Consider the following 24,795-nt stretch of genomic DNA (forward strand, 5'->3'; position numbering starts at 1 on the left):
ACAATATCCAAATGGTTCTTTAGAGTCCACACATAGGAAACAGATCCAGGGCAATCCGACGCCAAAGAAAATGCAACAACAGTCCTTAGATGTGTTCCTTAAATCCGATAGCGTGGCTGAGACAACACAATCCCACGTAGCAGCTGATCTTCAATGTCCCATAGTCCATACACAGGCTCTAGGATTCAGCCTCAGCTATAGATCCTAATCCTTCTCCAGCTGAGATCCAACTAACTAACCTAACATGGGTCTCATTGTTCTTCTCTCCTGGGATCAGCCCCTAAGGTGGGCAGAAGCGTCCAACTCCGCCTGGACACTTGATACATGAATGGACTTTAGACTCCTGGCTCTGTTCTGTTTATCAAGTTGTGGTTGGAAATGTCCCATGCTGAGAAGAACAAACAATCCCCCAGCAGAAGCAGCACAAAGGAGAGACAGACTATTACACCATGAGCACAGGCGGGGGAGGGACACACTGTTACAGGCTGCCTGTGAGTCCAGCAATTGTTTGGGCAGGGGGTGCCTGTGAGTCCAGCACTGGTTTGAGCAGGGGGTGCCTGAGTCCAGCACTGGTTTGGGCAGGGGGTGCCTGTGAGTCCAGCACTGGTTTGGGCAGGGGGTGCCTGTGAGTCCAGCACTGGTTTGGGCAGGGGGGTGCCTGTGAGTCCAGCACTGGTTTGGGCAGGGGGTGCTTGTGAGTCCAGCACTGGTTTGGGCAGGGGGGTGCCTGTGAGTCCAGCACTGGTTTGGGCAGAGGGGTGCCTGTGAGTCCAGCATTGGTATGGGCAGGGGGGTGCCTGTGAGTACAGCACTGGTTTGGGCAGGGGGGTGCCTGTGAGTACAGCACTGGTTTGGGCAGGGGGTGCCTGTGAGTCTAGCACTGGTTTGGGCAGGGGGTGCCTGTGAGTCCAGCATTGGTTTGGGTAGGGGGTGCCTGTGAATCCAGCACTGGTTTGGGCAGGGGGGTGCCTGTGAGTCCAGCACTGGTTTGGGCAGGGGGGTGCCTGTGAGTCCAGCACTGGTTTGGGCAGGGGGGTGCCTGTGAGTCCAGCACTGGTTTGGCCAGGGGGTGCCTGTGAGTCCAGCATTAGGGCAGTATGTACTGTGTACTGTGTATTTCTGTGTCTTCTCTTCTGCTGTGATTGGCTGTATTGTACGGGCTCATCTTACATTGAGCTCTGCGCATTTCTCATCACTGGATCTCTCCTGTGTAAGTTACTGAATAGAGATTTATATATTGTATGGCTGATGCAGTTTTGCTGTTTCTCGGCTTCACCTTCTCCTCATGGTCTCAGCCTCCGCTGTGTGAGGACACGACGCTTCAGCCTCTGCTGTGTGAGGACACGACGCTTCAGCCTCTGCTGTGTGAGGACACGACGCTTCAGCCTCTGCTGTGTGAGGACACGACGCTTCAGCCTCTGCTGTGTGAGGACACGACGCTTCAGCCTCTGCTGTGTGAGGACACGACGCTTCAGCCTCTGCTGTGTGAGGACAGATGCTTCAGCCTCTGCTGTGTGAGGACACGACGCTTCAGCCTCCGCTGTGTGAGGACACGACGCTTCAGCCTCCGCTGTGTGACCACACGACGCTTCAGCCTCTGCTGTGTGACCACACGACGCTTCAGCCTCTGCTGTGTGACCACACGACGCTTCAGCCTCTGCTGTGAGGACACGATGCTTCAGCCTCTGCTGTGTGACCACTCGACGCTTCAGCCTCTGCTGTGTGAGGACACGCTTCAGCCTCTGCTGTGTGACCACACGACGCTTCAGCCTCTGCTGTTTGAGGACACGACGCTTCAGCCTCTGCTGTGTGACCACTCGACGCTTCAGCCTCTGCTGTGTGACCACACGACGCTTCAGCCTCTGCTGTGTGACCACACGACGCTTCAGCCTCTGCTGTGTGACCACACGACGCTTCAGCCTCTGCTGTGTGACCACACGACGCTTCAGCCTCTGCTGTGTGACCACACGACGCTTCAGCCTCTGCTGTGTGACCACACGACGCTTCAGCCTCTGCTGTGTGACCACACGACGCTTCAGCCTCTGCTGTGTGACCACACGACGCTTCAGCCTCTGCTGTGTGACCACACGACGCTTCAGCCTCTGCTGTGTGACCACACGACGCTTCAGCCTCTGCTGTGTGACCACACGACGCTTCAGCCTCTGCTGTGTGAGGACACGACGCTTCAGCCTCTGCTGAGTGATCACACGACGCTTCAGCCTCTGCTGTGTGACCACACGACGCTTCAGCCTCCGCTGTGTGAGGACATGACGCTTCAGCCTCTGCTGAGTGATCACACGACGCTTCAGCCTCTGCTGTGTGATCACACGACGCTTCAGCCTCCGCTGTGTGAGGACACGACGCTTCAGCCTCTGCTGTGTGACCACACGACGCTTCAGCCTCTGCTGTGTGACCACACGACGCTTCAGCCTCTGCTGTGTGAGGACACGACGCTTCAGCCTCTGCTGTGTGACCACACGACGCTTCAGCCTCTGCTGTGTGAGGACACGACGCTTCAGCCTCTGCTGTGTGAGGACACGACGCTTCAGCCTCTGCTGTGTGAGGACACGACGCTTCAGCCTCTGCTGTGTGAGGACACGACGCTTCAGCCTCCGCTGTGTGACCACACGACGCTTCAGCCTCCGCTGTGTGACCACACGACGCTTCAGCCTCCGCTGTGTGAGGACACGACGCTTCAGCCTCTGCTGTGTGACCACACGACGCTTCAGCCTCCGCTGTGTGAGGACACGACGCTTCAGCCTCCGCTGTGTGAGGACACGACGCTTCAGCCTCCGCTGTGTGAGGACACGACGCTTCAGCCTCCGCTGTGTGAGGACACGACGCTTCAGCCTCCGCTGTGTGAGGACACGACGCTTCAGCCTCTGCTGTGTGAGGACACGACGCTTCAGCCTCTGCTGTGTGACCACACGACGCTTCAGCCTCTGCTGTGTGAGGACACGACGCTTCAGCCTCTGCTGTGTGAGGACACGACGCTTCAGCCTCTGCTGTGTGAGGACACGACGCTTCAGCCTCTGCTGTGTGAGGACACGACGCTTCAGCCTCTGCTGTGTGAGGACACGACGCTTCAGCCTCTGCTGTGTGAGGACACGACGCTTCAGCCTCTGCTGTGTGAGGACACGACGCTTCAGCCCCTGCTGTGTGAGGACACGACGCTTCAGCCTCTGCTGTGTGAGGACACGACGCTTCAGCCTCTGTTGTGTGAGGACACGACGCTTCAGCCCCTGCTGTGTGAGGACACGACGCTTCAGCCTCTGCTGTGTGAGGACACGACGCTTCAGCCTCTGTTGTGTGAGGACAGGACGCTCCTTTGCTTCAGCGTCTGTGAATTGAAAGCGACAGCTCGGCTACACATGGCCTGAGGAGCTCCGCCCACTAATGTCACATGACTATCTCCTTAGGTTCTTTATCAAGAGTAACACAATCACCGATAAGCCCCGCCCACTAATGTCACATGACCGGCTGCACAGGTCCTTCATCTTCACTACATCAATACCTGAGCACCGCCTCGCTAATACACTGATCACATGGCGGTGACGTCACCACAGGTCCTTCAGCTCTTGCACTGCAGCACTTCCAGTCTGTTTGTGCCACGTTCCTATTCTCTGTTATCAGCCAGCAGCAGATTTCTAGGTGAGGCTACAGCGGAGTGTTGCTGCTTGTGGTGAATCTGTGAGGAGAGCGCGGAGGCTCCTGTGGCTGCGGGCCGAGCTGTTCCCCTGCGCGGAGGCTCCTGTGGCTGCGGGCCGAGCTGTTCCCCTGCGCGGAGGCTCCTGTGGCTGCGGGCCGAGCTGTTCCCCCGCGGAGACTCCTGTGACTGTGGGCCGAGCTGTTCCCCCGCGGAGGCTCCTGTGGCTGCGGGCCGAGCCGTTCCCCCGCGGAGGCTCCTGTGGCTGCGGGCCGAGCTGTTCCCCCGCGGAGGCTCCTGTGGCTGCGGGCCGAGCTGTTCCCCTGCGCGGAGGCTCCTGTGGCTGCGGGCCGAGCTGTTCCCCTGCGCGGAGGCTCCTGTGGCTGCGGGCCGAGCTGTTCCCCCGCGGAGGCTCCTGTGGCTGCGGGCCGAGCCGTTCCCCCGCGGAGGCTCCTGTGGCTGCGGGCCGAGCTGTTCCCCCGCGCGGAGGCTCCTGTGGCCGCGGGCCGAGCCGTTCCCCCGCGGAGGCTCCTGTGGCTGCGGGCCGAGCCGTTCCCCCGCGGAGGCTCCTGTGGCTGCGGGCCGAGCCGTTCCCCCGCGGAGGCTCCTGTGGCTGCGGGCCGAGCCGTTCCCCCCGCGGAGGCTCCTGTGGCTGCGGGCCGAGCCGTTCCCCCGCGGAGGCTCCTGTGGCTGCGGGCCGAGCCGTTCCCCCGCGGAGGCTCCTGTGGCTGCGGGCCGAGCCGTTCCCCCGCAGAGGCTCCTGTGGCTGCGGGCCGAGCCGTTCCCCCGCGGAGGCTCCTGTGGCCGCGGGCCGAGGCGTTCCCCCGCGCGGAGGCTCCTGTGGCCGCGGGCCGAGCCGTTCCCCCGCGCGGAGGCTCCTGTGGCTGCGGGCCGAGCCGTTCCCCCGCGCGGAGGCTCCTGTGGCTGCGGGCCGAGCCGTTCCCCCGCGCGGAGGCTCCTGTGGCTGCGGGCCGAGCCGTTCCCCCGCGCGGAGGCTCCTGTGGCTGCGGGCCGAGCCGTTCCCCCGCGCGGAGGCTCCTGTGGCTGCGGGCCGAGCCGTTCCCCCGCGCGGAGGCTCCTGTGGCTGCGGGCCGAGCCGTTCCCCCCGCGCGGAGGCTCCTGTGGCTGCGGGCCGAGCCGTTCCCCCGCGCGGAGGCTCCTGTGGCTGCGGGCCGAGCCGTTCCCCCGCGCGGAGGCTCCTGTGGCTGCGGGCCGAGCCGTTCCCCCGCGCGGAGGCTCCTGTGGCTGCGGGCCGAGCCGTTCCCCCGCGCGGAGGCTCCTGTGGCTGCGGGCCGAGCCGTTCCCCCGCGCGGAGGCTCCTGTGGCTGCGGGCCGAGCCGTTCCCCCGCGCGGAGGCTCCTGTGGCTGCGGGCCGAGCCGTTCCCCCGCGCGGAGGCTCCTGTGGCTGCGGGCCGAGGCGTTCCCCCGTGCGGAGGCTCCTGTGGCTGCGGGCCGGGCCGTTCCCCCGCGCGGAGGCTCCTGTGGCTGCGGGCCGGGCCGTCCCCCCGCGCGGAGGCTCCTGTGGCCGCGGGCCGAGGCGTTCCCCCGCGTGGAGGCTCCTGTGGCCGCGGGCCGAGGCGTTCCCCCGCGCGGAGGCTCCTGTGGCCGCGGGCCGAGGCGTTCCCCCGCGCGGAGGCTCCTGTGGCCGCGGGCCGAGGCGTTCCCCCGCTCGGAGGCTCCTGTGGCCGCGGGCCGAGGCGTTCCCCCGCTCGGAGGCTCCTGTGGCCGCGGGCCGAGGCGTTCCCCCGCTCGGAGGCTCCTGTGGCCGCGGGCCGAGGCGTTCCCCCGCGCGGAGGCTCCTGTGGCCGCGGGCCGAGGCGTTCCCCCGCGCGGAGGCTCCTGTGGCCGCGGGCCGAGGCGTTCCCCCCGCGCGGAGGCTCCTGTGGCCGCGGGCCGAGGCGTTCCCCCGCGCGGAGGCTCCTGTGGCCGCGGGCCGAGGCGTTCCCCCGCGCGGAGGCTCCTGTGGCCGTGGGCCGAGGCGTTCCCCCGCGCGGAGGCTCCTGTGGCCGTGGGCCGAGGCGTTCCCCCCGCGCGGAGGCTCCTGTGGCCGTGGGCCTAGCCCCATTCATTGTCCACAGGACTGCTGGTGACGGGCGAGCGCTTAGCTCTGGTGTTTCCCGGCAGTCTCAGGCAGTGTGGAGCGTTGCAGTAAGACCCGGTCTCCTCCAGTCTGGACTCTGCAGCCGCCTTCTCTGGATTTTCCTCTGATCTGCAGCGATCAGTACATTATCCCCCATGAATTAGATTCTTTGGGGATAATTTGATGTTTGTTTTGGGACTCATCCTTAAAGGGAACCTGTCATCAGATTTTTCTCTATTAAAGGCCTAAAACACACTTCCGCAAAAAAAACGTACGTGTCTTACGGTCCGTTTTTCGGGTCCGTGTTCCGTTCTTTAGGGGCGTTTCTCCGGTACGTATGGCATCCGTGTGATGGCGTATGCGAGCCGTGTTTGCGTGTGGAATGTCCGTATTGACATAAAATACGTACGTGTGCTATCCGTGTGCTGTCCGTTTATAAAGGCCCGCATTCTTACCCAATTAACGTTGTCAATCATTTATCATGAGATCCTGGTGTTGTTGTTTGCTTTCTATTGACCTGATAGATTGGAAACAAGTGTTTCAGATTTTGTGATGAAAAACAGACACGGACGGTACGTGCTGAACACGGACACACTCCGTCTGCGGTACGTGCAGGCACGGACCCATAGACTAAAGCGGGTCCGTGCCTGCGTGCTGCCGGCCAAAAACGGACATGTCGTCCGTGTAGAAAAGCGCACACACGTACTTACCACACGGACACACGTTCCGTGTGATTTTACGTGTGTGTGCCATCTACCATTGAAAACATGGGTCTCCGGTACGTGCAAATACGTACCGCACACGTACAAAAAAAACGGATGTGTGTTGCGGGTCAAACTAAAAGTCTCCCCTTCTGCAGCTCCTGGGCTGCATTCTATGAAGGTGCACCTTGGCCCTGACTCCCCTTCCAGACCCCAAAAATAACTGTATAAAACTTGGCCCTTAGGTATGCTAATTACCTGTGTTGGCCAAATGGGCGGGCTCGTTTTCTGATCCCTTATCCCCCTCCTGCTGCTGATCACCGTCCTCCTTCCTTGATTGATGGGAGGACGCCTCCGTTATCCCCCTCGTCACATTTTCAAATCTCGCGCCTGTGCAGTTAGGTCGGCTCGCGCAGGCGCAGTTCACAGTTCGCCGCCCTCGCTCGTGTCGGTGAGCTAACTGCGCAGGCGCGAGATTATGGGCGGGTACGAGGATGACGCTGGTGATGTCATGCACAGCGCCAACCTCACCAGTGCCATGCTCGTACCCGCCCATAATCTCGCGGCTGCGCATTTAGCTCTCCAGCGAGAGCGAGGGCAGCTGTTTTCTGCTTTGCCCGCAATATGGCAGAGTGAACTGCGCCTGCACAAGCCGACATACCTGCACAGGCGCGAGATTTTAAAATGCGACGAGGAGGATGACGTAGGCATCATCTCGTCAATTAAGCAAGACAGTGATCAGCAACAGGAGGGGGGACCGAAGCAGAAAATAAGCCCGCCCATCTGGCCAACACAGGTAATTAGCACACCTAAGGGCCAAGTTTTATAAAGTTATTTTTGGGGTCTGGAAGGAGAGTCAGGGCCAAGGTGCACCTTCATAGAATGCAGCCCAGGAGCTACAGAAGGGGAGACTTTTAGTTTCATAGGGAAAAATCTGATGACAGGTTCCCTTTAAAAAAAAGTTTAAAAACAGTCACCATCTTTTATCTGTAACCCCGGCCCTAATGACACGTGAGGACTGGGGTGAGACCTGTGTATTGTTAATTGCATGTGACCTCTCTGATCTGGGTGATGTCGGTGTCATTGTTGTCAGGTTCCTATAAGGTGTCAGGACGTCGCTGTCTTTCTCTCCATGGAGGAGTTGGAGTATCTGGAAGGAGACAAGGAGCGGTACGAGGAGGTGATGATGGAGGAGCAGCGGTCGGTGACATCAGGTGAGAAGTGACACATATGTATAATATAGGAAGAGGAGGTCACCTGGAAACTCCGGACCTCCACGGCTCGGGGGGACGACCTGCACCATCGGTGCTGGAAGATAGAGTCATCCTGGTGTAAACTGGGTCCGAGCTCCTTCGCTCCTTGCACTTTACCGGTTACATGCTGTTATCACCGCTGATAGACTGTTCTCTGCCTTCAAACTACTTGTTGTTCTACTTGTTCTTCCCCCTGCGGCCGCCTCGTCAGCTTGGTAACGCTCTCAGATCTGTCTCCTCCCCTGTCCTCTGGAGGTGTGTGTGTGTGTGTGTGTGTGTGTGTAAAGGATTTTTTTAGTTTTTGTGTTAATTTGCAATAAAAGACAAAAGAACACCCTCTTTCACTCCTTTATTAATCCCAAAAATACCCTTAGAGGTCCGATGTAATCCACACGAGGTCCCACAACGATCCTGGATCTGCTGCATCTAAAGTGACAACGAGTTGCCATAAAACATGACCGCACACTGTAACTTCAGGTAGCTACTGTCTGAGCTGATGAGCGGTGACGTCACTCAGGTTATTTGCGGTCACAGCTGGAGATTCCCACAGGTCTCTGTTGTGAATGTTGTCTGTGTGGTTGTTGTTCTGGAGCTCCCTCTGGTGGCCAGGAATGGTAGTGGAGCTGAATCTGAGCCTGTGACTCAGACAAGTGTCGGCATTAATTGGGAATTGGGGAAGTCCTATTGCAGTCAAGTCTGGTCTATATACGAGAGCACTTTCTGCCCTGCAGGTGTCGGTTATGATTGTATTTTTCTCAGTCTCTGTTCCTGGCCTGGAGATTTGTCCTTCCCTGCATCCCTGAGCAAGACTTCTGCAGATAGGTTTTCAGTTTTTTCCTTCCTTCCTAGTTTACACCTTTTGGGTGTTGTTTTTCCTTGTTTTGCTTTGTGTCTGTTTTCTGGCAGGTGAAGTTTGGTTTCTCTTGTGTAGTGAGCATGGGGGTTCCCCTGTGCTGGCTCTCCTGCAGGAAAAGGGATTTTATCCCTGTCTGATTTGATTATTTGCTCTTCTGTATTTTTGTATTCTTTTTTGGTGTTTTGTTCTCCCATTATTTCCAGGAGTACCTGATATAGTGGGGGTGAGGTCGTATGACCTCCAGGGCCATTTTTTATTATCAGGAGTTGGTATTTTTCTACAGGGATTTTGCACTGACCTTAATCAGTTCCTTTCCTTTTCTTTTTATCTAGTTAGTTGGGCCTCGCCTTTGCTAAATCTGTTTCCCTATCTGAGTATTGTTTTTCCTATATCACCGTAATCTTTATATGTTGGGGGCTGTCTACTCCTTTGGGGACTCCTCTGAGGCAAGGTAGATTTCCTCATTTCATTATGTGAGGCGTAGCTAGTTTCTCAGGCTGTGACGAGGCGTCTAGGATTTTAGGAACTCTCCACGGCTTCTAGTGTGGTCTGATAGTCAGGGGATTGCGATCAGCTCAAGTTCTTCCCACTACTCCTGTTTCTTGATGTTTTTTCACCAATGGGAGTTTTTTGTAATCTTCGACGGTTACTGGATCATAACAGTATAACCGGCCAACAAAAAAAAAAAGGTACTCAAAAGAAGGGAAAATATTTTTATCTGCATTTATTTTTCCTCTTTTTCTTTGGGTACCGTGGAAGATTTTTATTGACATGGATACAGAACAGTTAGTTGAGCGTGTTGAGCATATCTCCTCTGAGGTTCAGGCAGTTTTGACTTATCTTAGACAGACTCCTGTTTTCGAACCTAAAATCCCTGTTCCTGAATTGTTCTCGGGGGATAGGTCTACATTTTTGAACTTTAAAAATAATTGTAAATAGTTTTTTGCCTTAAAACCTAAGTCCTCAGGGTGAGCCGTGCAGCAGGTTAAGATTGTCATCTCTTTGTTGCGCGGTGACCCTCAGGACTGGGCCTTTTCATTGGCTCCTGATCCGATTCTTGCTACTGTGGATTCCTTTTTTCAAGCCCTAGGATTGTTGTATGAGGAATCCAATGTTATTGACCAAGCAGAGAAGGCCTTCATGGCTTTGATCCAAGGTCAGGATTCCACTAAGAAATTCAGGAAGTGGGCGGTCCTTACCAAATGGAATGATGATGGTCTTGCGGCACTTTTTCGTAAGGGTCTCGCGGATGCTGTGAAGGATGTTATGGTGGGATTTCCTACCCCTTCTGGTCTCGATGCCTCTATGGCTTTAGCCATTCAGATTGATAGGCATTTACATCGGCACAAAACGATGCATGCTGATGAATTGCTTGCGGAACAGTCTTCGGAGGCTATCCAGTGTGATAGGGACCTCTCTAATGCTGAGCGGCAGGGGTTTAGACGGAACAATAAGTTATGTTTCTTTTGTGGTGACGCATCTCATGCTATTTCTGTCTGCCCTAAGCGGGAAAAGATATTTGCTCGTTCATTTACTGTGGGTACTCTGCAATCTAAATTTCATTTGTCTGTCTCTCTGATTTGCTCCTTATCCTCATTTTCGGCTATGGCCTTTCTTGATTCAGGGGCCGCCCTGAACTTGATTGATTTTGGGTTTGCTAAGAATTGTGGTTTTCCTATGGTGCCTTTACAAACTCCTATTCCTTTAAGGGGCATTGATTTTTTTTTTTAAATCAGATACTTTTTTATTAAAACAGAATACATACAACAGAATAACAAATCGGCATCCAAATTAAATTTATCACATCTATTACCCCTTTAACTCCCCCTCCCGCCCCCTCCCCCACCCCGGCAGCAACACTTCTCCCCGATACTACATCCCATATAGTACACACTTATAATACCCTTCAACTGTAGTATAGAACCATCCCGTTGTGCAGGAGGAACAACTAGTAACACAAATAAAACAAAACATACACATCAGAGGTCTCAGATGGCTATCCCCGTCCCATATCAGTTTACTGGTCCGTCACTCGTCCTATCCGCATTGCAGCCAAGGAGACCAGAGCTTCTCAAACATTTTAACATTCCCCCTTCTTTCATACACTCCCCGTTCCAGCTGAAGAATACATTTCACCCTTTTAATGTACTCTCCCCTGGTCGGGGGGTCTTTTTTAATCCAGGACCTGGCGATTAGCTTTCTTGCCGCATACAGCAGCCTAGCAATGACAATTTTCATAGTATTTTCCACCCCAAGCTCCTCAACATATCCCAATAGGCATATCACTGGTTCCCTGGCGAGGAAACACCCATATGTTCTTCCTATCTTGTGGATAACCTTAGTCCAAAAGGAGACCAGTCTCGGACAAGACCACATCATGTGAAAAATACCTGCGTCAGATCCCTGACACCTTGGACACTCCGAATTCCTTTTCAACCCCATTTTAAACATCAGTAAGGGAGACCTATATACCCGGTGAATCACGTATAGGTGAGACAGTCTGGCTGGTTCGCTCATGGAAAGTTTAGGGATATACTCTAAGATACTCTCCCACACCTCCTCCGTTATCGGCCCAACTTCCTCCTCCCATTTAGATTTAGTTTTAATTGGGTATTCTAACAGAAAGGTATGTAGTATATCTTTATACGTGCCAGAAATGATCCCTTTAGTGCTTCCTCCGCCCTTACACACATACTCCAGTACCAGGTCAGTCTGTATGGCCACACTTTGTTTAGCCGCTTGGGCTGCAATCGCATGTTTTAATTGTCTGTAGTGGAGCCAGCCGGACGCCGGTAACTGAAACTCACTCTGTAACTGCGGGAACGATTTCACAATTCCTCCGTCCAATATCTGATGCATGTATATTACACCCTTGCGTCTCCACTCCTCAATATTCCCCATTTTCTGAATCTCCAGGAGATTACTGTTATCCCAGATAGGTGTAAACTTGGTTAACCGGGTCACCCCTCTCACCCTTTTCAGCCTATCCCAGGTCTTATTTATAAGTGCCATTGTAGGAGATGTTCTACCCAGGAGCCCCACCGCACCATCCTCTAGTCCCATTACCAATGGACTTCTACCCACTATGTATTCCAGTACTTTTTTAATGCCCCCATCTTTCTCTCGATCAGACCAACCCCTGAGGTGTTGACATTGCGCCGCTATATAATACAATTCCGGATTTGGGATTGCTAGACCCCCCTCATCCTTCGGCCTTTGTAAAGTCTCTAATCGCACCCTAGGCTGCTTTTTACCCCACACCAGGTCCCTAAACAGCGAGTTTATCCCTTTAAATCTTTTCCTTGAAATACAAACAGGGGCATTGTGCAGTATGTATAGGAGTTTAGGCATTACTACCATCTTTAGTAAATTAACCCTTCCAACAACTGACAAATGTAGCTTGTTCCAGGCATCCACCTTGGTTCTCAATTTTTTAAGGAGCGGCCATAAGTTCACCTGTATGTAGTTTTCTACTGGCAGAGATATCTGGATACCTAGATATTTAAATTCGTCCACATTCTTCAATTTGTTAGCCCCAGTATCCTCATTTGTCCAGGCTACTTCCCCATCCACCTTAAAGAGGCTCGATTTAGACCAATTAATGGTCAGTCCCGAAACTTCTCCAAATTTCTCTATTATCTGCATGGCATGATCCAATGAGGCTGACGGATCCCCCAAGAAAAGTAATAAATCGTCAGCATAAAGAGCTATTTTCTCCTCTAAATGCCCATACTTAAATCCATGGATCTCCTTTGTTTTCCTAATGGCCGCCGCCAGAGGCTCTATTGCAATAGCAAATAGGAGCGGCGATAGTGGGCAGCCCTGTCTCGTTCCCCGGTGCAACTCAAACGCTGAGGAGGTCATACCGTTAACTCTAACTTTAGCAGTAGGCCTATTATACAACAGCTGCACCCACTTTACAAACCGTGGGCCAAAACCCATATGCTGCAACACTTTCCACAGATACCCCCACTCAACACTATCGAACGCTTTCTGGGCATCTAACGAAGCGATCACCCTCCGGCCAGGGTTGTCAGGCGGCAACTGTAGATTAAGGTACAATCTCCTGATATTAGCAGCTGTCGACCTATTGGCCATGAACCCTGATTGGTCCATATGGATTAGGTTAGATATAACTCCAGTCAGCCGGTTTGACAACACCTTAGCCAGAAGCTTCACGTCCGCTGTTAATAACGAGATGGGTCTATATGAGTCTGGAAGCCTCGGATTTTTATCCTCCTTAGGAATTACTACTATTATTGCTTCTCTCATAGATTCAGGCAATATACCTTCCCCCTCCGCCACCTCAAAGACTTTCAATAGTTTGGGTAATAGGATTTCTTCTAACTGTTTATAAATTTCAACTGGTAGCCCGTCTGCTCCCGGTGCCTTGTCAATGCTCATGCCATGCAGAGCGCCCTCCAGTTCATCAATAGTAATAGGTGACTCCAGTTTATCTCTATCCACCACAGACAACACAGGAAGCTCACCTCGCTCAAGAAATGAGTCCACCTCTTCCACCCTCATATCTCCGCTAGAAGAATATAGCGTGCGATAGAAATCTTTAAAGACCTCAAGGATCGCCTCAACCTCAGTGACCTGTGTCCCCTCCACCGTGTCCATACCATGCACAAATGAACTACTCCTTTGAGCTGCAGCTATGACCGATAATAGATGACCAACTTTTTCCCCCTCCTCATAAAAATGCAATTTTTGGAATGCCTGCTTCCTTACCGCCTTCTCCAAAAGCATCTTATTAACCTGTTCATGCGCCTGCCTAAGATTTTGCTTCGCGTCCGTAGTAGTACTCCGGATTGCTTCCAGCTCTGCCTTATCTAAGGCCTCCAGGCTATCTTTCTCATCCTGCCTCGTCTGTGTTTTACGTTTACAGATATCCCTGAACAGGAGCCCCCTGAGGTATGCCTTCATCGCATCCCATACCACCAGCGGACCAGTGCTACCCTCGTTGTGGATAAAGAAATCCCCAAGATCCCGTTCTATATTCCCCATATTAATATGACGGATCCATGCTGGATGAAGCTTCCACTCTCCCCTCCTTCCCCCTGTCAGGGTTCCCCGTCGTATGGACACTAGAATTGGGCTATGATCTGAAATCACTCTTGTCAGATATTGCACGTCACTTATCATTGCATCCATCAGATCACTAGCTAGAGCCATGTCAATGCGGGACAGAGTGTTATGTGAAGCCGAATAACAAGAGAAGCAGGATACCCTCCCATTCCTCACTCGCCAGGCATCCACCATTCCAAGTTCCCCAATAAGAGTGCCAAACGAAGTCATACAACTATCCTGGATACCTGGAGGTCTACTACTCCTATCCCAGTACAGGTCTATCACATTATTGAAGTCCCCCACCAGTAAAAAAGGGATTACTCCCCCCTTCTCAGAGAACTCCCTTATCTCCCTTAGTTTGGTGCACTTATATGGAGGTGGTATATATATTGCAGCTATACACATGAGTCTGCCAAATATGTTACACTTGACGGCCACACACTGTCCCTCTTTATCCACATACACTTCTATCTCTTCATATTACAGCGTTATGGATCAGCAGTGATACACCCCTTGCATAGTTGGAAAAGGTGGAGTGATAGGCCTTCTGCACCCATCTCCTATTTAAAACATGTGTTGTCTCCTTTGTTAGATGCGTTTCTAGTAGGCATATTACTGACGGGTTCTGGTCTTGAACATATTTAATTAATGCCGCTCTCCTAGACCTATCTGATAACCCTCTAATATTCCAACTCAACACCTTAATTCCAGGGCTGTGGAGTCGGTAAGCCAAACCTTCGACTCCGACTCCGACTCCTCAAATTCTCTTGCACCGACTCCGACTCCGACTCCGGCTCCGACTCCGACTTCTACATATATTGCTTAGTTAGGTGAAAAATTTATTGTAGTACATGAATATGTGTATGTGAACATCAGACATTTAATAATTTTTATGATACGATAATCAAGATATTTGGATAGAACATAAAATATATTTATTGGAATACAACTTTAGAACACAAAAAACTGTAATAAATTGTAAATATGTAATACACTATGTAATATACAGTAGATTACATATATATCTTGTGTGTGTATATACACTGTGTGTATATATATATATATATATATATATATATATTACATATTTACAATTTATTAGTTTTTTGTGTTCTAAAGTTGTATTCCAATAAATATTTTATGTTCTATCCAAATATCTTGATTATTGTATCATAAAAACAATTAAATGTCTGATGTTCACATTGTACTACAATAAATTTTTCACTTAAATATAAGCATTATACTAAATGTTATTATTTAGTAAAATATTCAGCATATTCTGCATTGCACTCCTGTCCCCAATTTATTATATATTTTAGGAGTCGGAGTCGGTGCATTTTATACCGACTCCGACTCCGACTCCACCAAAATGAGCTCCGACTCCGACTCCACGACTCCGACTCCGACTCCACAGCCCTGCTTAATTCTATCCCCCATTATCCCACCCAGTAAAACCATCAAACCTTGTAGTATCTCCCCATGCTGCCTCTACCCTACCCCTTTCCCCCCTGCTCCCCTCCCCTCCTACTCCCCACCACTTCCTGTTTTCGAGTACTCCCGTGAAGCATCGGGTTTTCCAAACCTGGTCCATAATCCCTACTAAATTCCCCCCTACCTCCCTCGCCTTCCCCTCTTAGACACATTTTAAAACTCGTCCCTTTTCCAACAATTCTCCACTCCCCCCCTTTCTATGTATAATCATATTCCACTCAACCAATATAACAGTAAAATGGCGAACAGTAATTAAACTGGAATCTCAAATTGTAGATATCACCACCGCGCCAAATTAGGCAGTCCCCATGTCCTGCGAAGCTCACATCAAACCCTTCGCATTCCCCCTGCATACTACCTCAATCCCAAAGGGAAGGAGAAAAAAAAAAAAAAAAAAGAAAAAACAAGAAGGGTCCCCTGTAAGCTCCTAAGGATGTTGTAGAGCCTCAGCCGGCCTTCTCCAACACACTGCAGATTCAGACAGTCAGCTCATTCCTTCAAACGGATCCGCTTTTCGTTTGCGTCCAACCACTGCATGGCTTCCTCTGGAGTTGTAAAAAAGTGCACCCGCTCCAACGCCGTCACTCTTAGCTTTGCCGGGAACATCATTGAGTATTGCACCCCCATCTCTCGCAGGCGCCTCTTTACTCCTGTAAAAGTCATACGTAGCTTTTGAACAGAAATGGAGTAGTCCGGGTATATGGAAATTCTCTGGCCGTCAATCATAAGATCCTCCATGTCTCTTGCCTTTCGCAGTATAGTGTCCCTGTCTCTGTAGTTGAGGAGCTTGGCTAGCATAGTGCGAGGGCCCCTTCCTGCTGGTTGTGGCTGCATCGGGACTCTGTGTGCACGTTCCACAGCATAGAGCTTGGATAAGACATTAGCACCCATTTTCCCCCTGAGCCAGTCTTCTACATATTCAGTGGGGTTTCTTCCTTCCGCTTTCTCAGGGATGCCGACAATTCGGATGTTATTTTTTCTAGAGCGGTTCTCTAAATCATCATTTTTTGCCGTGATTTCAGCTATCTGCTGTGCAAATGTTTTTTCAGACTTTTGTAGTTTTGTAATATGATCCTCTGTTATCCCCACTCTCTCCTCTACAGCCGTTGTTCTCAGGTCTGCTTTCTTGAGGTCTTTCTTAATGTCAGCAACCTCTGCCTGTAATCCCTTAACTTGTTTCGTCAGGGAAGTCAGAGCCTCTTTACAAAAAGACACCACTGCAAAAATGTCCTTTAAAGTGGGGTTTTCTGGAGCCTGGTCTGCACTATGTGCTTCCTCTACTTCTCCTGTCTTATCTTGCTGCTGTTCACCATCCCCCATCTCATCAGAGCTGGCATTGTCTTCTCCCTCCTCACCTCTGTTATCTGTATGCTGATGTGATTTCTCTGAAGTCCGGGCAAATTTCTCCAGCCTTGCCGCGACCTGCATCCTCTCCTGACAGGCTGCATTCACTTTCTCAGCTTCCTGCCTTATCATGGCACCATCCTGAGAGCTGGGGACTTTCCCGCCTCCATTATCTTTTTGCCTGTGACGGACCATGGCACCTCTCTGCATCCACCAGACTCACTCCAGATAAGTCCTCACCACCTTATCTTCCTGACAGCCGGCTGAGGCAGTGATAACAGCGGTATTCCTTTAAGGGGCATTGATGTTACTCCCCTAGCTGTACATAAACCCCAGTTTGGACCCAGGTAACTATGAAGGTCGCGCCAGCTCATCGGGAGGATTGTACGTTTTTATTATTACACGACTTGCACGATGTTTTGGTACTGGGATTCCCTTGGTTGCAAACCCATAGTCAGTTCTTGATGGGAGATCGTTGTCTGTGGTTAGTTGGGGTTCTCAATGTGTGCATAATGACCCTTCTGTGTTGTCTATTTCCTCTCCGCCACATGATGTACCCGAATATTTGTAAGATTTTCTTGACGTGTTTAATGAGACCAGTTCTGATCCTTTGCCCCCTCGGGAGTGTGATTGTGCCAGGTTGCAAGTTTCCTGATGCTATGAGAACCTATATTAAGGAGTCATTGGAGAAAGGACATATTAGACCATCCTCGTCACCTATGGGTGACGTTTTTTTCTTCATGACCAAGAAGGATGGGTCGTTAAAACCTTTTGAGTACCTAGTGATGTGTCGCGGGCGGAGGAGGGGACGCTGCGCTCTCCCACTGCTCGGGTCCGGCTGCTGCGGCTCGGTGGTGGCTCGAGCGGTGGGCCGGATCCCGGAGACTCGAGCGGCGTTCCTCGCCCGTGAGTGAAAAGGGTGTTTGATTGTGGGGATTGGATATTGTCCGTGACGCCACCCACGGTTGTGGTGATATTAGTGGCACCAACGCTGCTCTAGACGGGGATCCCGGGAGCGGTGACAGGGAGCAGCTTTGTTGTTAGTTCTCCCCTCCGTGGGTAGGGGGTTGGTTGTCCCGGGGCCCGGTGATGGGGTAGGGATGGATGGCAGGCGAGTTACAGGGCCTGGTGAGGTGCAGGGTCGCGGGGGCAGCGCTGTGCTGCACGGCACGGTGGTACTCACTCAGCCAATGATGAGGACACAGTTCTCGGTAAAACACACGGCTGGGACTTCCGGCTCCTGCGCTGATCATGTAGGACACAGGACGCCTGAGCTCTGTCATTCCCTGCAGCTCTGACATATATACCGGACAACCCACCAGCCTCCCCCGCTCCATTCCACCGGTGAGTGAAGTTGCTACATGCAGGGAAGTTCATGGGGAGCCGTGGAGATAATTACTTGAAACAGCGCGGTGAATTTCGCTCTCCCCCTCCCTCTCAAGATCTGGCAGCATGATAAAGATGGCGCCGGAGCCTTCCCTGCACTAAAATCAGATCTGTACACAGAGAGCAGGACGCAGCTTACCTTGCACTCACTCCCCCAGCACTAAGCAGTTAACCGGCAGCAGAATAATAAATCTCCTGGAGTCCTGATAAGATATCAGCAGCAAACAACACGCTACTGACAAGTTCTGCAAAGAGCTAAGAGTTAAAAAGCTGGGAATCCCTGGGCCCTTCCCCCATCTTGTCCAGACCTGTGCATACTGCATAAGCAGGAGCTGAATCTCTAGGCATACAGACTCAGTGCAAAGCTCTGGAGAAAGTTAAAGAAGCTGAAGGAGGGAAGTTTAAACATACATCCCTGCAAAGTTTCAGGACAGTGAGAATTCATATAACTCTGGCAGGGGGGAGAAAGGGGTGAAAGTGAGAATAAACAAAAGGGGGAGCAGAATCAAGATTTGTCTGACAACCCACACTAAATCAGTGTCAAAACTTACGTCCCTTCATTCACTATTTGATGGAAAGATACCTGCTGCGCAGCAGCTCCAAAACACAAAATCCTCATACATCCAGCGTACAGTGTGAAAAAAAGATTGTGACTGCCCATACAGAATTAAGTGTCCCTCGGTCACCTGAAAATACTCATCAGATGGAGATGGAGGATTCCCCGGGGACCCCGGATGTATTCAAAACAGTGGAGGGTATGGATTATAAGCGTCTGGCTGATGAAGTCGCCAATCGTTTGCTACCTGACATCTCCGCTACAATTAAAGCATCAATAGCAAAAGCTCTCAGTGCCATACAGAACCAACTTGATGAGACGGTGGAACAGGTTGCGGCTATGGAAACCAAAATGTCGACGTTAGAGGAGGACTTCAGCTCTGACCACACTACAGTCATGCGTCTGGCCAGGGAGAATCTGACCCTGAGGGACCGTGTGGACGATCTAGAGAACCGCTCCAGAAGAAGCAATTTGCGCATTGTCGGCCTGCCTGAAACATACCCGGTTGGTGAGCTACGTACATTGTGTGAATCCACTATTCCTACAACCCTGGGAGTAGCAGGAAGGAGAAAAGTGGAAAGGGTGCACCGCATTGGTCCGCCAAGGAGAGGTGATGAGAGTGAAAATAACAGACGCCCAAGACAAGTCATAATGAAATACTTGGACTTCTCCGATAAACAGGAAATATTACAGGCATACAAGAAATTGAAACATCCCTTGGAGGTGAAAGGCTCGCGCATCTTGCTCTTCGAGGATTTTTCTGCGGAGGTCACACGGCAGCGGAGGGCATTCTCATACATATGCTCAGCTTTATTTAAGAGAAATATACGCTTCCAGTTAAAGTACCCGGCAACGTTGATTATCAGACATCAGGATGGATCCTACAATTCTTTCTCAAGTCCAAAGGAGGCAGAGGCCTTTATTGAGCGGATCAGCAGTCCTCGTGACCTCAGGAATTCTCCAGGACAAGGGCGCAACGACTCACCGAACCAGAGAGTGACCAAAGGGAGCTCTGTGAAGCTCGCTACAGCTTCCCCGAAGGACCGGAGACAACAAAACAAGGAACTTAAGGGAACCTGAGACAAATAGACAAATGTCGGATGTGTAAAGTTCAAGGTGGGACACCTGTTTTTGATTTAGGCTGGAGAAGCCGCAGTGGAAAAAGTTCAAGAAATCTGAGGCGGAGGAAAGGAAAGAGAACTTTTCTTTTTTTTTTTTTTTTTTTTCCTTCTCTCTCTTTCTTTGTAGGTGGGACACTCCTTTATATTGGTTAAACGCTATAAGTATAAGGTTGACTGAGCTTGGAAAATGATCAGAAAAAAGTGAAGTCTGAGTATTATGGTATAGTTGGGGGGGGGAGGGGAGGGAGATGTTTGAAATGTTTGGGGATTTTGGATTCAAGTGAAGTAGCAAAGATTTTACACAGAGTTATTATTATTACTACTACTCTCACTATTGCAAGTGAGCACTATGTTCAATTGTCTAATTGGTTGAATTTTTTTTTTTTGGCAAGAGAGGGCAGCAAAAACATGGTAAACGAAAGGCAGGATTTCCATTTATTACATGTGCTTTATGAGAATAGTCACCTGGAATGTTAAGGGGTTACGTTCCCCCCAAAAAAGAATTAAGATATTACGCCACCTTAATCGCCTCAAACCGGACATTGCGCTCCTTCAGGAAACTCATCTGGAAGGTTCAGACATGCAGAGGATGGGGAAATTATGGGTTGGAGGAGTCTATGGGTCATCTTCAGTTAAAAGGAAAGCAGGGGTTATTACATTAGTAAGTAGGAGATTACAACATCAAGTCCTGGAAACATATGCAGACACGGAAGGTAGGGTTCAGATGATCTCAGTGGAGATACCTGGAGGAATTTATAAAATCTTTAATATTTATGCCCCGAACGAAAACAACAAATCATTCTTTCAACGACTTGAGGCCAAAATTTTAGAACATGCCCATTTTAATCTAATAATTGGGGGGGATTTCAACTCGGTGGTATCTGTGCTAGAGGACAGGAAAAATGCTAAAGGCCCCCCAAATGTACCGCGCGGCCATGATAAAGTTATGCGTCCTCTGTTAAATGCCACGGCCTTATGGGATGCGTGGAGACTACTGCACCCTCAGGATAGGGAATTTACGCACTATTCACATGCTAATAGCTCCTGGTCTCGCATTGACTACTTTCTTATTTCAGGGAACCTGGTACGTGCGCTCCACTCAGCTACTATCCAGGATTTGGTGATTTCTGACCATGCCCCGGTGGTGCTAGACCTAGCAAACATTTATCCCAGAGGAACGGACTATCTGTGGAGATATCCTTCCTTCCTTAAAGATAACGAAGATTTTTCCTTGAAATTAAAGGAATGGTGGACGGAATTTATGGTACATAATGATCAACATAAAGACACACCTATGTTATTATGGGACACGGCGAAGGCAGTATTACGGGGCAGAACGATAGCACATGTTTCCTATTTGAAGAAAAAGGCTCATCTTAAATTTACTGAAACCTCCCATAAATTGAGGGAAGCATATACTTCTTTTCAAAAGCATCCTGATAGGGACCATAGAGATAGATGGGTAATAGCCCAAAGAGCTTTTAATGAGTGGGCGGAAAAACGGGAACAAATGGCTAGGTCAATGCAAGAAGCTACATTACATCGCTTTGGAAATAAAGCAGGGAAAATACTGGCCAACTTAGCGAAAAATAGGATTATAACTCAGGGACCCATGGAAATAAAAAATCAAAAGGGGGAGATACACAAAAACCCTAAGACAATAATTGAGACTTTAGGCACGTATTATAGAAACCTTTATTCGTCGGAAAAGCGAGACAAATTTCCTGATAATAATCTTTTATCTAAAGTGACACTACCTCGACTCACAGAAGAGCATCGCACTTTTCTGAATGCCAAAATTACGGGGGAAGAAGTATTGGGGACAATCAACTCCATGCATAATTATAAAGCCCCTGGCCCTGACGGATTTACGGGAGAATTCTATAAAACAGTAAAGGAAGAGATCTTACCTACATTACTAGAGCTGTATAATAGCATACTAGACGGTAATGCGTCTTTCCAAAATAATAACCGGGCATATATAAAATTGATCCCTAAACAGGGGAAGGACCCGAAGGAGCCGGGTTCGTATAGGCCCATATCACTTATCAACCTAGATATGAAGATAATGTCAAAGATTATGGCAAATCGTCTAGCTATAATTCTTCCCCAACTGATTTCCCCAGCACAGGCCGGTTTCATTCAGAAAAGATCAGGGACACTAAATATTAGAAAAGTTCTTCTTGTCCTGGATAGGGTTAACCTTCGGCCTCTGAAAGGAGAATCTCCCGCTTTGCTTACAATAGATGCCGAGAAAGCCTTTGACAATATTGAGTGGTCATGGCTTTATAGAGTTCTAGATGAAATGCGTTTTTCGGGGTCATTTTATACCTACATTAGAGAAATTTACACAAATCCGAAGGCTCAAGTTTACATTCCAGGATATCTGTCAGCCCCTTTTCCGTTACTGAAAGGAACCAGACAGGGTTGCCCCCTTTCCCCATTACTTTTTAATCTGGCTCTGGAACCATTGGTGCGATTGTTATCTACACATAGCACCTTCCAGGGTATTTCTGTAAATAATAGACAAATTCAGTCAGCTTTTTTTGCGGATGACATTTTGCTTTTCCTTTCGAATCCAGCTCAGCAGGTCCCCGAGATTTTACAAATTTTGCGAGAGTTTGGAGCGTACTCAGGCTTCAAGATTAATGCGTCAAAGTGCGAGCTCCTATACCTGGGAGGGACAAATGTTCAAACACGGGAGCAGAACCCTTTTGAAGGAATTACAGTGGCTAAGTCATATATCACATACCTGGGAGTTAAAATAGGTAAGGTTCCGGCAACCCTTTATAGTCTAAACTATCCACCCCTTCTGAGCCAAATAGAGCAAGATCTTAAAAGATGACACGACCTTCCATTGAACATAATTGGTAGAGTCCACCTAATTAAGATGATGTCGATATCAAAATTAATGTATCATCTTCAAACACTTCCCCTGCTTCTCAAGCATAAAGATATTGTCCAGCTAAATAGAGCTTTTTCACACTTCATTTGGAGGGGGAAACGCCCTCGTATAGGGCTTAAGAAGCTGATGGCATCTAAGGTTCATGGAGGTCTGAGTTTGCCGAACATTCGGGGTTACAATATAGCCTGTTTGACTAGATATATATTGGATTGGATTAAAGGCTCTAGGCATTATTCAGCGTTGGAGCTTGAGAGAGACTATGCACAACCTTGGGATCTGGTGGCATTGCTTCATACTAGGCAGGCTAATCTCCCAGTGAAAATCAAGCACTCTTCCTTATTTAAAGACACGATTGCAGCGTGGAAGGCGTTGAGGAAAAACTACAAACTTCCCCATAAAATATCCAAATACTTGCCTATATGGGGGAATCCAGAGTTTGTGCAGGGGACAAGCAATAAGCTGTTTGAAGAGTGGAAGGTGCGGGGTATAAGGACTGTTGCTCATCTCTTGCACACCTCAGAGCCTAGATGGTTGAGTAGAGACGAAATTATAGCGCAGTATGGCCTGGGGACTAACCAAGTAATCCAATATGACCAAGTGAGATATAGTATTATGACTCAGTTGCATGATGTGACCCAGGAGGTAGTATTTAACTCTTTTGATTGTCTGGTAAAGAACTCAATAACTTCATCATCTATCTCTTTTCTTTATGGAGCCATGCGTGATCTATTAATAGGACAGCACCCGGAAGGTTTATTTAAATCTTGGGAAAAACAATTTGAGGACCCGTCTATGGGGGTAAAAATTAGGGGAGGGTGGAATGCTCTTCGTAAATCAATTTTAAATGAGAATTGGCGAGAAACCCAATTTAGAATTATGCACAAGGCAATTTATGGTTTTAATCTCCCTCCATCAGCAACAAAGCCAGACAGGCTTACGTATTGCCCTAAGTGTAAGAGTAGTGGAACTGATCTCCTTCACGGGTTGTGGTCCTGCCCCCATTTGAGTCCATTATGGTCACAGATCAAAAGTTGTATACAAAAGGTGTGGGGTCTTGAAGTTCGGCTCTCACCTGGGTTCGCTATTTTTCACCATTGGGAGGAGGGGAACGATACCAAAGGGAAGATGACTAACCCACCCAGACTTATACATGTGATACTTCTGGCAGCCAAGAGAGCGATACTAAAAAATTGGTTGGAGTCTAGGGTCCCCGCGATTGAAGAGATCTTGGGTCAGCTCATGCATCTTCTTGAAATAGAAGGATTGGATGCAGAAAGGAGGGCGGATAGAATACGACAGCACTTTAACAAATGGAAGAAATTCATACTGGCCTATTGTACTCGGGAGGAGATAGTCAGGATTATGTCACCTTTCAAAGACACAGTCTGGTATCATACTGAAAAATTGAAGGATACATTGGATGGCTTGGAGGTGGGGGAGGAAATGCCGAAAGGTGACTAAAAGGAGAGGGGGAAATAACCGATTTGAGTGGGACTTCTTTATTGTATGTCATTACCATGTTCACAAGGGTTCAATGGGGGGAATGATAAGAATGATGGGTTAAGGGGTCGCTGCTTTCCTTTGCTTTATCTTGCCATGTTATGGTTATTGATTTTAAAAATTGGTATGGAATTTGGGATGATCAAACATGACAATGTAATGTTGAATTTACAATGCTGAATTCGCTTATGCCAATGTTATGTTATTGAAAAATTTGAATAAAAATATAGTTAAAAAAAAAAAAAAAAACACACGGCTGGATGGACGGGTCCCACAGACGGCTGCGGTGTTGTTTCTCCCGGCAGGTTGATGGTGACTGCCTTTCCCTGCACCTATGTACTGCAAACGGTTCCAATGGGTTCCCACCGGTAACCCGCTCCCCAGCTTGGATATGGGTTGGAGGAGCCCCTTTTGCCCTGGCTCTGGCCCTGGGAATGGTAGCCTTGGCGGTGGCTGTGTTTCCCTCTCACGGTTGGACTGTTGCCTTCTGTCGGGACTTGGCTGCTGGGAAACCCAGGAGGTTCCTTTCGCTGACGGATTTGGCAAATTCACGGCGACTCCTAGCCTTGCCGGGGTCTGTAAGCCCCTGCCAGATGGTGCTGATTTCTCTTTGTGTACCCGTTCGGTACCGCTGGGCCACCGCCCGTCCACGGTCCTTACGGTAAACTCCGATAGGCCACTCCTGCAGACGGTCACCACCGTCTGCCAACCTTGCTGTACCGCCCGGGCCGCACACCCGGACGCTGTCAGTTAGTTGCTCCACTACCACTTTCCTTCCTTCCACTTTCACCTCCAAAACTAATCTGTCTGCTTTTCCCGCCTCCAGGACTGTGAACTCCTCGGTGGGCGTGGCCAACCGCCTGGCCCACCCCCTGGTGTGGAC

At 50.1% G+C, this 24,795-nt stretch overlaps 1 protein-coding gene across 1 annotated transcript in view; it reads left to right on the forward strand.

The window, feature by feature from the left end:
• The first annotated feature begins 3,523 nt into the window (after nucleotides 1–3,523).
• Nucleotides 3,524–24,795, forward strand: part of LOC142302878 (uncharacterized) — a 43,515-nt gene continuing 22,243 nt past the window's right edge. The window contains exons 1-2 of the mRNA XM_075343987.1: nucleotides 3,524–3,651; nucleotides 7,521–7,641. Of these exons, the coding sequence (XP_075200102.1) occupies nucleotides 7,560–7,641 (82 nt within the window). The 5' untranslated portion in view covers nucleotides 3,524–3,651; nucleotides 7,521–7,559. The remainder of the gene's footprint in view (nucleotides 3,652–7,520; nucleotides 7,642–24,795) is intronic.

Source organism: Anomaloglossus baeobatrachus, chromosome 1, assembly GCF_048569485.1.
Source record: "Anomaloglossus baeobatrachus isolate aAnoBae1 chromosome 1, aAnoBae1.hap1, whole genome shotgun sequence".
In the NCBI taxonomy this organism is placed as follows: Eukaryota; Metazoa; Chordata; class Amphibia; order Anura; family Aromobatidae; genus Anomaloglossus; species Anomaloglossus baeobatrachus.